Source organism: Aulostomus chinensis, chromosome 7, assembly GCF_037954235.1.
Source record: "Aulostomus chinensis isolate RoL2024-O1b breed Wild chromosome 7, RoL_Achi_v1.0, whole genome shotgun sequence".
Taxonomy (NCBI): domain Eukaryota; kingdom Metazoa; phylum Chordata; class Actinopteri; order Syngnathiformes; family Aulostomidae; genus Aulostomus; species Aulostomus chinensis.
In genome coordinates, this window is record NC_141326.1 from 13292930 (window position 1) to 13307733 (window position 14804).

At 39.3% G+C, this 14804-nt stretch overlaps 1 protein-coding gene across 1 annotated transcript in view; it reads left to right on the forward strand.

Annotated features, from left to right (window-relative positions):
- The window catches only part of hipk3a (homeodomain interacting protein kinase 3a), a 35812-nt gene that overhangs the window by 9796 nt on the left and 11212 nt on the right, over nt 1-14804 (forward strand). The window contains exons 5-9 of the mRNA XM_086208550.1: nt 9306-9429; nt 12177-12296; nt 13155-13241; nt 13850-14034; nt 14357-14522. Of these exons, the coding sequence (XP_086064676.1) occupies nt 9306-9429; nt 12177-12296; nt 13155-13241; nt 13850-14034; nt 14357-14522 (682 nt within the window). The remainder of the gene's footprint in view (nt 1-9305; nt 9430-12176; nt 12297-13154; nt 13242-13849; nt 14035-14356; nt 14523-14804) is intronic.

The following is a 14804-nucleotide window of genomic DNA, read 5'->3' on the forward strand; positions in this document are numbered from 1 at the left end:
ACCAGGTCCATCTCATTTTCCTTGTGCTCACTAGTTTTCTCTGCGTCTTCATCTTCAACTGTAACGTGCCTGCCCTCGGCTCCACTAGCTTGCTAGTGTCCGCTATCACCACACGCCGTATGTAGCGGACACCACACCACTAATTAATGTCAAGGGGCGAACACGCGGCTAATTTAACAACGTTGCATGTGATTAAAATTCGATTAATCGCCCAGCCCTACACAATTGCTATACTGTTTTAGTAGGTGCTGTTTTAGGTGCTTTGAAGAACTGAAATTTCCCCTGGATTTTCCAGGACTATAATTGATAATATTCTAAAAAGTGGCTTTTGAGCATGAAGGTCTTGTAACATTTATTAAAGGCATTATCTGTGTTCAAAATGGAAGCAAAATCCCAAGAAAGGATATGGAACCTGCAATAACTCCTCATTAATTGGTTTTAAAAATACAGAATGATATTAAAACAGCTATAGGAATATGTCAGAGACTTGCAAACAGACTGAGTCCTTGAGTGAGTGAGTGGCTGTTGAAATGGGCTTAAATGAGTGAAGCAGTAGAGCAATACACATTCTGAAGCTGAAGGTGCCACTGTCAAGCTGGATGCAGACATTACTGATACCCTGTTGAGTTAGAAAATGGAGGAGGAGCTGAACTTTGCCCGTCCGGGTAAGGGTTGGGTGATCCACTCTATTTTTAGATCATTCAATTCTTCTTAAACGGAGATTGTTGATTTACGATTTGGTCAGCGAGGGGTAGGAGGAGTTATGTCAGTGGTGAGCATCTAGCATGGCAGGCAGAGAAATTTGAGATGGAGGCCAAGAAAAACGTCACAGTGCAAATAAAAAATACAGATATGAATGAAAAAGACATGAGGCAAATAAAGGGATCAGGTACAAATAAAAATGATGAGGCAGATAAAAAAGCCACAAGAGAAGTGGTCTAAGTCAGTAAGTGATCTGGGTTACCATGGACTGCTGTTGCTGATGGACAGGCAGGTGTAACATTGCTTTTTTTAAAACTGTTCATAATGTTGCTCTGTGTCTGTACTTGTCAGTTTGTTACATTTGTATAAGCTGCCATTTAGAATCAGGTTTGATATGAAGTTAATTATGGTAACAGCCACATAACAATAATTTTTTTCTTTTAAGTTTTATTTTTATCAGGGAGAAACATACAAAATAATTTCAACACCATTACACATTTGTGGCAAGGCAAACAAACATGCACAATTGAACTAAATTATTCTCCCATCTATTCCACTTCCTTTAAAGTAGGAACATTTGAACAATGGATGTCACATTTCGTCATTTTCCCATGAAGATCTGCTCATACCAATTTTCAGTTGTCCAAGTAGATTAATAGTCTGGTACTTCAAGCTGTGTGTTAGAGAGATTTAAAGCAGTTCAGGTCTCCGGGCTCTTATATATCTGATCCATTTTGACCACCATCTCTTAAATGTCTAGAACAGAAGTTTCGGACAATCCCAAAATAAATGATAATGGTTAGCTAAATCTGAACCACACATCCTCCAACAGCTTGTTCCACTACCTTGGTGTTTCTTCTGAACAGGTGTTATATATATATAAAAAAAATCTCATGACGTTTTTCCATCCAAATTCTCGCCAGCTGTGTGAAGTTGTGGTTTTCCACTGTAATTTACAAATATCTTCCCATTCTTCCTCAGATATGACCAGATCACATAGCGATTAATGCTGCAGAAATACCTTCCCTCCGAGGCTGCTAAACTGTGTCAAGCTAGCATCACTAATTCACCTCGCAAGTTCTCATCAATGGCAGCTTTTGCATAAGGTGGATGATACTAGTGTGGCAGCACAGATGGGTGCTAGATATTAAGCAAAGGTTTGGTTCCATTTTACACAGCAGTCCTGGTGTTTATGCAGCAGGGCTGATAGTTAAGGGACATGTGAGCCAGTGGTACATTTTAGGTTTATTTGGAACTGTGGATGGCTTGGTGGCCCTGCCTGGGATTGTTTTTTGAGAGGGATTGTGAATGCTAACTGTTCAGTGAACAGACGCTGGAAGTTGATGTCGCATGTTTGCAACAGTAAGTGTGACCAGACTAATGATTGGTGATTGCATCGATGAGGAATAGTTTTGTTTTGATCTTTACCTGGGTGAATCACGTTGATTGACACTCAAAGTGAAGAATGGTGTCACCTTAAACTGCACACTAGTAGCAATGGTGGGTGACACATAATACACAGACAGTGCTGTACATTATTTAAGACATATCCCAACTCACACGCATCTAAATGTGGCTGTTTCTTGTTGCCAAAGAGTTGTTTCATGTCAGGTGTACATGTAAAAGAATAATTTCAAAGGATGACGAGTTTAGGAATCATCATACTAAATTCAGGATCATGGATACACAGAAATAATTAATTTTTTTATGCGTAATGGCAAAAAAGTCCCCACAGTGTTTAAAAAAGATTAAAATAGCACATTGTATCTGAGGTATTTTTCATCCATAGAGGCCTCGGAGCTACAACAGTCTTTATACCAGCTCCAAGACGTCACAGCAGGAACTCCTATGTCACCCAGTTTATTTCAATTGTTGACAAACTTGGAGTCTCCCCACGCATCAGTTTGGAATATAACTAATATTTATAAGACTAAATATTCATTGCTGCGCCAGTAATTATTTAGTTCAAACTTAAGCTTAGTAGGCCACGATGTTCCCACGATTACTAGTGTTATTCACTTGCCAACACAGACACAAAACATATGATAAGCATTTTTTAGATTTTTATTTAGGTATTTTCTTGTTGTTGTTTTTTTTAATTGCATTAATTGCGCAGATAACATCCAATATAATGACAGCCCTACAACAACTACTAATGTGACATATGTCATGACTGTTAAGTTGGCAAATGCTTGGGCTCTAATTGGGGCCACAGAGAGACTCGTTTCCTTAATCAAAACCGATTATTGTTCCAATTATGGCCTTACTGGCCCCAGGTTGACTGTCTCCCTGCCAGCATATCACTGTGCTCTTACTTATTACCCTGTTGCAGGCCTTTTGAATGATTTTTTTTATTGTTTTGTGCTTTAAGGGATTTATCTAATTTCTCCTTTGGATGCTGCTTGTTTTATATCTATGTAAAGAACGCAGAATTGTTCTAATGTGTGAAATGTTGCTTGCAAATTAATTTGCTTTGACCTGCTTCAGGATCATTCTCTGTGGTGCCACTGTTATTTTATGCAGAATCGGCAAAAGTTTTATGAAGTGCTTTTATTCTATTTAGATGTCAGGCTTTAAACATGGAAAGAACACAGTTTCATTGGCCATATCAAGGTTTTAGTGGATATATAATTTGAGTTTGATGTTTTGGTGTGAAATTGTGCCTTATTTCTCTCCTATCAGGTTATTTGTCTTGGATCATAGTTAATGGATGTAATTGTATGTTCAGGTGTTTGACTCTTTTCAGTTCAGTGGTCAACTAGATATTCCAATCACTTATTTATCTGCATAGATTCTTGTGAAAGTTATGATTTTCAAGAAAAGTTATAAAGAAACAATGTTGAGTTTCCCATAATTAAAGGTTCAAAAGTACATGAGTCTAATAGATCAAAGCAAACAAACAAACTCTAAACTTTAAGTATTGGACCCTTGGTGATAGTTTTCCTTTATGGTCATACAGCAACCACCTTTTTGAGATATAGTATTGTCAGTTGGATCATTTTTTTTTATTGTGCTGAACATCCAAATACTCTAAGCTGATAATATAAACTTGAACTGAAGTTGAACTGTGTCGATTTTATAAGTGTAACTTGTTGATAGAAAGCTCTGGCAGAAGCTATTCAATGCTTGTCATGCTCCAGTGTGTCGTTGCCATGGTAGTGTGACACAGCAGGGCTTGGTGAGGTGACTTTTCTGTCCTGCGGGGGCCGGTGACGTAAAACAACCTCACAATGAAAATGGAGCACTGGGCTATATGAATAATTCAGCTAAGCAGATCAAGTGGAAGAAAGACTGCAATCATCTTAACATGCTTAAAGATTTGGGCAGGTTGAGTTGGGCTTCCAGCATCTAGGTGTGATTTCATTGTCACAGAGTTGTTGTTTTACTCTTGCATTCATTCATATTATTAAAGTGTTTTGCATGCATATATTTTTCTCCTTAATAAAGATTGTAAGATGTGTCTTGGCCAAGTTGTCAATGAGAGGAATATGGAAGTCAAACACTCCTAGCTAGAAGTAGAATTACCCTATAATTTCTTGTTCCTCCTTAATCATAGTGTGAAAAAAATAACTGATCACATGATATTTACTATGTAAATGTCACTGTTATCTCAAGTTTGCACCCCCTAAGAGGACAGATCTGAAGGTCCTCAAACAGAAATGTCTCTGGCCACGTCTCTAGTCCAGACTGCCTTTAGATGGTCTTATTAGCATTGCCCTCCATCCCATCACATCCCATTCCATCCCAACTACAGGTTGAATGTGGCAGTGAAGCAGGACCAGAGTTTGTCCTCAGCACCCTGGACATTTTATGCATACATACTGGAAATGTTAAAACCAATTAAAGATTTTGCTGCTGATGTTCTATCGCTTCCTCTAGTGTGTGTGATCCCATCTCATCATGTATTAACATCACTCAGATTACTTACTTGAATACATCTTTTGTGTGTGTGTGTGTGTGTGTGTGTGTGTGTGTGTTTGTTTTCTCTTTCGTTGCAGCAGAGTGTTTTGCACACACAGTCTACAGTGTTTGCTCTTGTTCTAACTGTTGCTCTCTAGTGTGAGAAGTTAGTTCTGGAACTGGGTCTGGCTGCCAAATGTGTGTGGTATCCATGTGTTATGTGATGAACTGTTATGGCTCTGGAAAGCTGGGGCCATTTCTTTTATGACTCTGGCAGTTTAGCCAGGAACAATACACACACACATACACAAACATTTGTTTAGTTTTGCAATAGGCCTGTAATGGACAGCTATATAAGTGTGTGTGCAGCCTGAGAAAGATTACTCTTTACCTGCATGGGGGGGGGGTTAAATCACCAGGGATTAAAAGACACACTGAAAGACATTGTCCAGCTTATACTATGGTCACTTGTTAGGACAGAGAAATATGACCAATCATTTAATATTTTCATGTATTTTACAACAAAAAAGGAAGCTACAAGCTACAATTCTATATCCAAGGGAAAACCTGAGGATTTGACTACCATCTGGAAACTTCATGTCCTATCCCTTAAGGTCCCCATGCAACGAAAATGTTGTTCACGACTCCAGAAAATAGGTAAGACCAAAGATGTGAGCTGGGGCTGAGATAGAATGTCATCTGCTCAGCATGGCTTGGCGACTAGCAGGGAAGTTACCATTTTGCTAATGAGATTTGAAGATGATAGCATTATAAAAGGCTGTCAAAAGAAAAATATACCCGACAGCGAGACAATCAGCAAGATTTTTAATATATATATATATATATATATATATATATATATATATATATATATATATTATACCAAAACTTATCAAAGTGACACCATTGCAGCTTAAAGGTGCCCCAAGCCTTGTTGCATGCTTTCAGCGTGATTTCATTTTTGTCTCAAATCGTAGGCGTCTCCCTTGATCTGCTAGCTGCCTGCCCCCTGAACACAAAGAAAAAGTCCGGTCTGTGGAGACAACACAGGGCTCACAAATGGCAAACAAACACTGAGTGCACAGGATGTGCACATAAACATAACAAACCACGTTCCAGCCAAACACCGACAAGATGGTTGGGGATTGGGGGGTGTGTGTGGATTGAGTAGCAGAGTAGCAAGCTGCTATATAGCTGGACGACGTCTAACAACTCAACACATACACTTTGGGAAATAGCCGAGGCACCACCAAAGAAAAGACACTAATTTTAAATATATCAGCTGTAACTCATAACCTAGTACCTTAACCCTTATGGCCCGATCGGCCCGCCGCCGGGCTGAAAAAAACGCTGTGCATAATTGGGCGCTGTAAAAATGTACTGAAATTTGATGGCAATGTTTACTTTCAATTCTTGATCAAAGTTTGGACTCTAATGCTCACAAAACAGGGTCGGATGTCTGTTTTAGTGCATACGTTACTTTTTATGGTGATTTTAGTCTGTTTTGGTACGAAATCGGGACATTTAAATTTTGCGACCGCTGCGGAATCAAAGTTGAATCGTGTCGCGTAGACTTCTTCTTTACGGCAGTGTTTGTAGTCTTTGGAAAGGGGAGAAGCTACTGAATCGATTGACACCTACCATTCCAAGAACTACAAATCCCAGCTACGTAAAACTTCAAGCGTAAAACCTGTACAAACTATGCACTCTCGCCATCTTTTACACGCAGCGCCCCACAGACGAAGGCAGACCGCTGAACAAAAGCTAAAAGCTCCAATAGTTAGTAGTAGACAACTAAGATTAAAATTTATTGTAATTTGGAGCCAGTTTTTTTGATAGAAAATAATCCCTTTGGCACAAAAGTGTGCCAAATTGTGCCAAACTGAGTTCTCGCCTGGGTGTATGCTTACAAAATCCTTGACGTAGGCTTCACTGTTAGCCCAAATTCTATCAGCTTTGGTAAATTTGTGGTCAAGGAGTGGATGAAGCTAATCAGTGGTGTCTGGGTGCATGAAATCATTGCTGGCATAGTGTTTTCCTCTGTCAAAAAAATAAAATATTTTGGCGAGAGTAAAAAAAACGTAATTTTCCCTCTGGTTTATTCCAATTTACTCAGGCTTAATGACACATACAACACTAAAGACACTTGGAACACATTCTCTGAAGTCCCAAGATGTCCAAGGACACCAAGAACATGCATATAACCTTTAGTAAAGTGTAGTAATTACACATTTACTATGGGTATGTCTTTTTAGGTGTTTTTTCCTGAAAATATGCTGCGAGTGGAAGAGGTTAAAGAGATTGTATAAAGACGTGGAACATAAATGTCCTCACTGAACAGTTGGAGTTTGCGCACTCATTTTAGCAACGTTAGCACAGGTCCTTTTTCCATGTCGATGTGCGTTCATGACATTTAGGTGAGGGTGAGCTTACTCTGTTTTTGTTTGGTATTTACAATGAACGTCAATGGAAGTGACATCAGGCAACAACACTTAGTGCTCCTCTCAGGAAATTTGAAAGCAATTTCGCTTGGTTCAAAATTTCCACTTCAGAAGAAAGTGAGCAGGCATTTTGGCCCATTGGTATGCCTTTGACATACTAAATATAATAGGACCATGATTATAGAATTACTCATATCAAACCTGTGTTTACACTGCTATAACATGTCAAAATGGACTCTGAAGAGGATCCATAAAGTCATTGTTTGAGCTCATTTTCTTTTAATACATTCATTTTGTAGGGTTGGCTCTTCAGTTGAAAAGTTAAGATGCCATACCTTCATACAGGCTGTTGCCCAGCTCTTTTAAGTATAGAATACATAATCTATTTCCCATTAGTTGATGCTCAGGGAGAGAAATGAAGGGATGGGTTGGTGGTCATGATCCACAACAAAAAATAAAATGACATTCTGGATGTTACATTTCATCTTGACATGAATTTAGTGACATCCCACTTTTTTCCCCTCTGTGACAGGTAAATTTGCCAAACACCAACATTGAAAACTGAAGCATTTTGGCGTTTTATCACAAGTCCAATCACGAGTTGTCACAGAAGAAATCCAAGTGTGAGCTCATGTTCTCAGAGCTGTCCACTTGTGATGGGATCACCCAGGATGGATCTTAATACCACGTCTGAACAGGGCCTGATATTTGTCCAGAAAGTGGCTAAATTTGACAGTGTTTTGACTGACTGCGCAGCAATAGCCTCCATTGCAACTGAACGTTTGGGTGCATCTGCTGTGTGAAGTGACACTCTGTGAAAAATTCAATTTCATAGATTGAAAACTGTTTGTATTGAGAATAGCCAGCCATTAGTCTGAAGCAAGGTTTGATACTCTCTGAAATAAGTGTCATCACTGTGGGATATGTGGCCGCAGACAGAGGCTGAGTGAATGCATTGAGGGCAGGCCGGTGTTGACCACCAGAGCAGACTAAGCTCTGAACATGAATGTACATTATTAGCTGTAGTCTGGCAGCAGACAAATGCTTTGTGGTCAGGCATAGTGGTTGTTGTGACAGTTCAATTCCCTTAAAAATCCACCTCAGTTGATAGGCCAATCAAATGACCTATCAAAACTAGAAGAACTGTCCTATTGCATTGTGAAATTGAATCATAAATGTTTGCATCAGTCAGTCTGTCCCCCCCAGGCTTTTTTTTGGTTTTTTTTTTGTTTTGGTATTGCGTAACTCTTTCTTCCTCTTGAAGGGGCAATAGGAAATTGCAAAGTGTAATTTCCTCTTGGCCAAAGAGGGCAGAAAGCATGCGCTGTGCTGTAAGAGCTTTATAGCTGCAGTTGTCTACACACATGCACATTGAAAAAAACGCATGTTCATAGATACATGTAATGATGACTGATGGCCTCATTTATCACCCTGTAATACAGTTACATTATGGTCTTGTGTCCGTTTGTTGCTCAGCAACAGTCATTTCCTCCTTGGTCGTCACAGCAGTGGTTGCTATTTGCAGCACTGTTGCTCAGCTGTTGTGTCCAGACCTAATAGACCATTGTTTTCATACAGCTGGCTCACACTACCACAGCAGGATTACAAGTCTCATTTGAATTGTGCAAGTGGCAAAGTCCAATCACTGGATAAGATGTAGTTCTTTGTTGCTTTAGTGCTGTATACACCTCAAATAAGTGTGATGTTCAGTTTAAGGAAATACCTGTTTGAAGTAAGACTCTGATCGAATATAATTTCTTACATAGTAAGAATGTCCTCTCAAATCAATATTTTTAATATAATTTATAATATTAACGCAGGCACTGGTTCATATAGACAAAAATTAAAAAAAAAAGTTCAAATGCTTTCAGAATATATGTACATGTAATGTATATACATACTTTATGTATTTGGTTGTTAAATGAGACTGTTTATGTTCTGTTGTAAACTGTAAAGCCCAAACTAAGCACACGCTCACCGACCATTGTTTGTTCCAGTTATCCCACTGGTTCATTTGAGTAAACTGTAGATATGGTGTGTCAGCACAAATGTGTCAAATATTGGCCTACAGGTAAATTATGCACCACGACCAAGCGCTGAATGGCCAAGAAACACGACGATGAAATATCATTGAAAGGTCTTAGAAAACAATGTCTTAAAGGTTAGGAACCCACCTTTTTACATTGGTCATGCATATTGTGGGTAATAGATGGTGACCAACATTTAGATCTGACCTTTCTGTCTCTGTCTTTTTGTCTGCAGGGCTCCAGAGATTATTTTGGGTCTGCCATTTTGTGAAGCTATAGACATGTGGTCGCTTGGCTGCGTGATAGCTGAGCTCTTCTTGGGCTGGCCCCTGTACCCTGGCGCTCTGGAGTACGACCAGGTAACATTAACACATGCGCGCGCACGCGCGCGCACACACACACACACTCGGTGAGCAAAGAAGGCAAGATAAACTGTTTTTTACATTTTTCACAGACTTCATATTCATTCATCTGTGATAAATATGCATTAGATGCTGATACTGTAATCTGTTGGTCTCTTCTTTCCCAGGAGATTATATGCTACAGTACATTAATTATGTAGTTAAGCCTTTATTTATTTGGGTTCCTTGGTGTCTCGTGGTGTTTGAATAAATCCAACAAATCCAGCATGAAATCCAGCTAAATACTAATATGGCCTGAGTGAATCAGGAAATTCTTCTTGGTCATCTGTGATGATCTTCCCACAGTGTTGCTGGTCTAAACTACACAACTTGGACTCTAAACAGAGTCCCCTGGTGAGGGAGAGGGAGCATGGGAAAAGGTCCACACCCAATTCACACACCAGTATGGGATTACTCTGCATTTGACTGTAGACAACTCCGTGAACGTCAGAATCAAGACCACCACATGGTCCATATGCGTAGTAGTTTTTTTTCTTTAAACCTTTGATGGTTTTTGTCATTTGTTCACATTTTTTAACTAGTTGGTGATATTTTACCTTATTTGGACATCCTCAAGGTTGAAAATTCTACAATATATTTGGCTTTCCTTTCCAAACCAAATATTTGGCATTGGCTCTATTTCTATTGTACAGAGCATTTTTGTTTTTCTTGTCAGAATTCATTAAGTTTATTGAGTGACATCCTGTTGAATACCTCCGTGTGTCTGACTTATTGTTTGGTTCGGGGTCACTTGTACCTCCAGCAGCTGGCAGTTTATGCAGTCATCAGTCAGAGATGGTTGATGGTGCTTTGTGAGCAGTAACTGTTCAGCTGCACCGCTGGCTGGGCTGTGCCAGGACACACACTTGCACATTGAGCCCCCAAAAGCATGCTGGCCTATGCCAAGGCTCACTGCAGTTCCACTCTGCACAGCAAAATGTATTTATAAACATAAGCCTGATAGTAGACCTGTGCGTGTACACACACACACACACACACACACACTGGGCCGAGTTTCGGCGCTCTATCAGCAGGTTCTCAGTCCAGTGCCCTCTGGTCAGTCAGTTTGTTTGTTCTGGGCCATAGACGAGTGCACGTGCCCACACGCACACTCACATACATGCTGTAAAACATATTATTGTAGAATTTCCATTGGTCATGGAATTTCTGGAATATTTAGATGGATAATGAGACAGAGCAGACAGAGAGATCTTGAAAATGTTTATCTTGGAAAAGTAAAGAGGGTTTCACCTCCCATATATATAGATTTTTTTCATTTTAACCAAAAAGGAATATATCACTGGTGATACATTTTCATTACAAAATATTAAGATTAAGATTTTTTAAAAAAATCAAAAAATATAACTTTTTGGTTTGAATGATTGCTATAAATTCTGAGTAGCACATTCACATTCCAGATATCAAGATATCTAATATCAGAATGGCGATTGTTATCCCCAGCAGTCTTAAGTCAATTCACAAATGTCAGAAGTAAATGTTTTCAGTGTGAGTTAACACCACGTTGGCAGAACGAGAAACATAGAATTATCAACACTTAGGTTAATTATACAGTTATATATAACGGCCAACTCTGTGAGTGTGAGAACGATTAGACTCATTATCAGAATGAAAAGCTCCAAACTAATTATCAGTCAAATTAAAAATCAAACTATGTCTTAAAACATTTTTTTTTTTTAAATTATTGTAAAGTGAAACCGTTGATTGCATTCGCTAATCTGCTTGTTGCAGAAACCACCTCTTTTGACTGTTGGAACGTAATTTTTCTGTCACATAATCTATTTTATACACTAAGTGGCTCTTATAGACACAGAAGCAAGAGCATTAACTCGTGCATCGGAGCCTTGGTCTGTTGGACACCGATGGAGGCAAAGCAGCCGAAGGGAAATTTGATGCTGTGGTCATTGTGTGAAAGTAAATTGGTACTGATCAGGTTCTGAGGATCTGGTCAAAATCAGTCAAGAGAACAGATGGTGGTTTGGAATGGTTTAAACGGTTCTTTTTAAAATCGTAACGCATTGAGTAACTTTGCATTTATTTGTAATAATAAGTGTCAATAACCTCTGCGGCTTGTGTGTGTTTGTGTTTGTTTGCTTGCTGGATCCTCCTTGGACCTGTAAAGCGCTGTAACTATGCAACATTGGCAGAGCTGTAAAGGTTGAAGTGCAGGAATGTAATTTGCTGTATTAGATAACAAGCAACTCATAGAGCAGCTGTTGACCAAAATCCAAGTTACAGAGCAGAACATAACTGAACTTGATGAAGATAACGTGTCTACCTCATTCTCTCTTGAAAATATGATTTACCATTCCACTTTGGACTTTGGATAACAGCCAGGGGCCAATATTATTCAGTCCTCTCCTCGAAATTTCTTTCTCATCTTAAAAAAAAATGTATTCTTTTTGTTTTCGTTTCATTTGCATGATTTCAAGGCTTTGATATGGATTTTATTTTCGACTAATGTTTCGCTGTGATGCAGAGAAATTTTTAACGTTTTTTTTCAAAGTGGTTATTTTGTAATGGATTTTCTGATTTTCATCCTCCTTACATACCTGTGCTGCAATATTTTCTCATGTCAACTTGAAACACTTGAATTCTACATTGACTGCTCCTTTTTTAAAATTGTACTTCCCCTCTTCCTATCCATCACTCCTCTTCTCTGCCTCCTGTCTTCCTACCCTGCTCAGATCCGGTACATATCTCAGACCCAGGGTCTGCCTGGCGAGCAGCTGCTCAACAAGGGGACAAAGACCTCTCGTTTCTTCTCCAAAGAGTCGGACTCTCCGTACGCCTCCTGGAGACTCAAGGTAAGGCTCACAATTCATTCACAAAAGTACACATCCTCCTGTAAGTGATGGATCAGAGTCAGTCAAGTGAGGTATGAACCGATAAAATGGAGGGCATGTTCAATGGAAAATCTGTTGCAAAAGTCCTGTCTAAGAGGGGGGAAAAAAGTCTGAACTGGGAGTGCATTCCTAGTAGGAAATTGCTGAACAAAGCCAGCACACACTCAAGGAAATGTGAAGCTATGTTTAATCAACTGGCTAAATAAATTTTGAATGAATGTGAGCCCCATATTTATCGCTGCAAGTATTTCCTCACAAAAAACACCACTGCCTAAAATTTGGACTAGGCTGACCAGCAGTTCCTTTGAACACTTAATCCAAATAGGTTCATGTTGAACTGTGGTCATGACCAGCCTGAAATTGTTTAGAAGTCGGTGTCAACCACTTAAACTGTTTTATTTTCCTCCTTCTTCTGAAGTGCATTATCTAAAGTATTAGTCTTAAAGGGGAGAATTGAAATGTTGTAATTTCTGATTGATTGCTCAAAAATACACAAATGAATATCTGGTTTTAAATATTAATATGTAATTATGTATTATTATAATTATGTGTACTGAAGGGGTCAAGGAAAGGCATTCAACCCACATTTTCCGTCCCCCCCCCCGGGGCGCTGGGACACTCTTAGTTTTGTGTCCTAACAACGCTTTTGCGCTACAACATCATTAAACCTTGACTTGAGGATTCAACACACTTGACTTAAATGCCTTCATTCTCTAAATCCAACACTTAGGGCATTATATTACACAAAAATACATGTAAAGAACTCTTAAATGTTCATAATTTTAATAGTTTGTCATTTATGTGTTTGCTTCTCTTCAGACAACAGAGGAGCATGAGAAAGAGACGGGACTTAAATCCAAAGAAGCCAGAAAGTACATCTTCAGCTGTCTGGATGACATAGCACATGTGAGTGAGGAATTTTCAATTGATGATCATATTGCAGAAGTAACAACCCTGGTCCGTATGCACCTCTAGCATCAACCACTTATCAGTGGATCCCAATGACCCAAAAATTGTCATTTGCCATTCAAGTACTCACAGTCAGATGTCTTAATAGTTTTCCCCCTTAGTCAGAGTAGAAAATGTAAGACATATATAATTAGCTTGAAGGTAATGAAGACAGAACACTAACAACAGAAAAATTGTTCAAATGTTGCTTGATGCTTGAGCCTATTGTTCGATATTATCCATGTCTTCTTTATCCAGCTGTATACGGGTTAGTTTATATTAATCCCCAAACATGTTGGTGCTAATAATAACGAAAATAGAGCACCTCCCATTGAACCGGAAGTGCTCTGTTTGTGAGTTGTTATATGTATTTGTACATTTCCAGAAGGTGTGTTACCGTGGCAACTGACCAAGAGTTTGTTGTCTATCTTTTTAATCTGAAACCTCTCAGAATGTCACTAAACACAGTTTCTGGAATACCCCTGTGGGTTTCTTGATGACTGAGATGTCTGTGGCTCTAATATGCAGTGTTTCTCTTTGTCTGCCTCACTGCACCTTCCTGTCAGGTGAACTTAGTTCTGAGTCCTGATAACAGTGACATGCAAGCAGAGAAAGCAGACAGGAGGGAGTTTGTGTCTCTGCTGAAGAGCATGCTGCTGATCGATGCTGAGGACAGGACTGTTCCCTCCAGCGTCCTCAGCCACCCCTTCCTCACTATGACTCATCTGCTGGACTACCCACACAGCAACCAGTAAGGCTGTTGCATCTGGCACAGACACAACATGTGATAGCTACCATTTTGTTTGTTTTGCTGCTTTTTCTCTTTGTCACAGCTTTTAGGAGTGTGCGGTGCAAAGGAGGCATGAAAATAACCTAGTACAACATTGCCCTGTACAATATGAATTTAATCTATAAGGAAACTTGTGCAAAACCCTTAATAGAAATGTTGTATTATTTAGAATATGGTCAGTATTGGACTTATTGCTGTACATGTTTTGATTGTTGACAATAGCATGGATAACAGTTATTTAAAGATGTCCTCAACTGGCCACCGCTACTCTGATATCTTCCAGTGTGCAGTCATCTTTCCGCATCATGGATATGTGCCATGGTCGCCACACCAGTGCAGTTTTTGATGCTCTGAACCAGAACACCATTCATTTCTCAAGACCACCTGTACCCCCCACTGCATCGTCTGGCCTTCCTCTGGGTTACAGCAACATACCAGTCCACACTCAGGTGAGATGTTTTCTTTTTACACAGGACAAGGAAGTTTGTTTTTGTTCTTGCTCTTGATCCTTGAAAGTTGTACAAGAGTAATCATGCACAATATTTAGGTGATTTTACAATGATAGATTTCAGTTACTCTACCTAGGTAAATGACAATTTTGACTTTACACCTCTTCTGGTGACAACCCATTTATTTATAACTTTTTGACCTGGTGTTGCCCCCTTCAGGAGAGAAGGTACTACAGCAGCTAAACTCAGTCATTGTGATCCAGTTTATCTTAAATCTGTTTT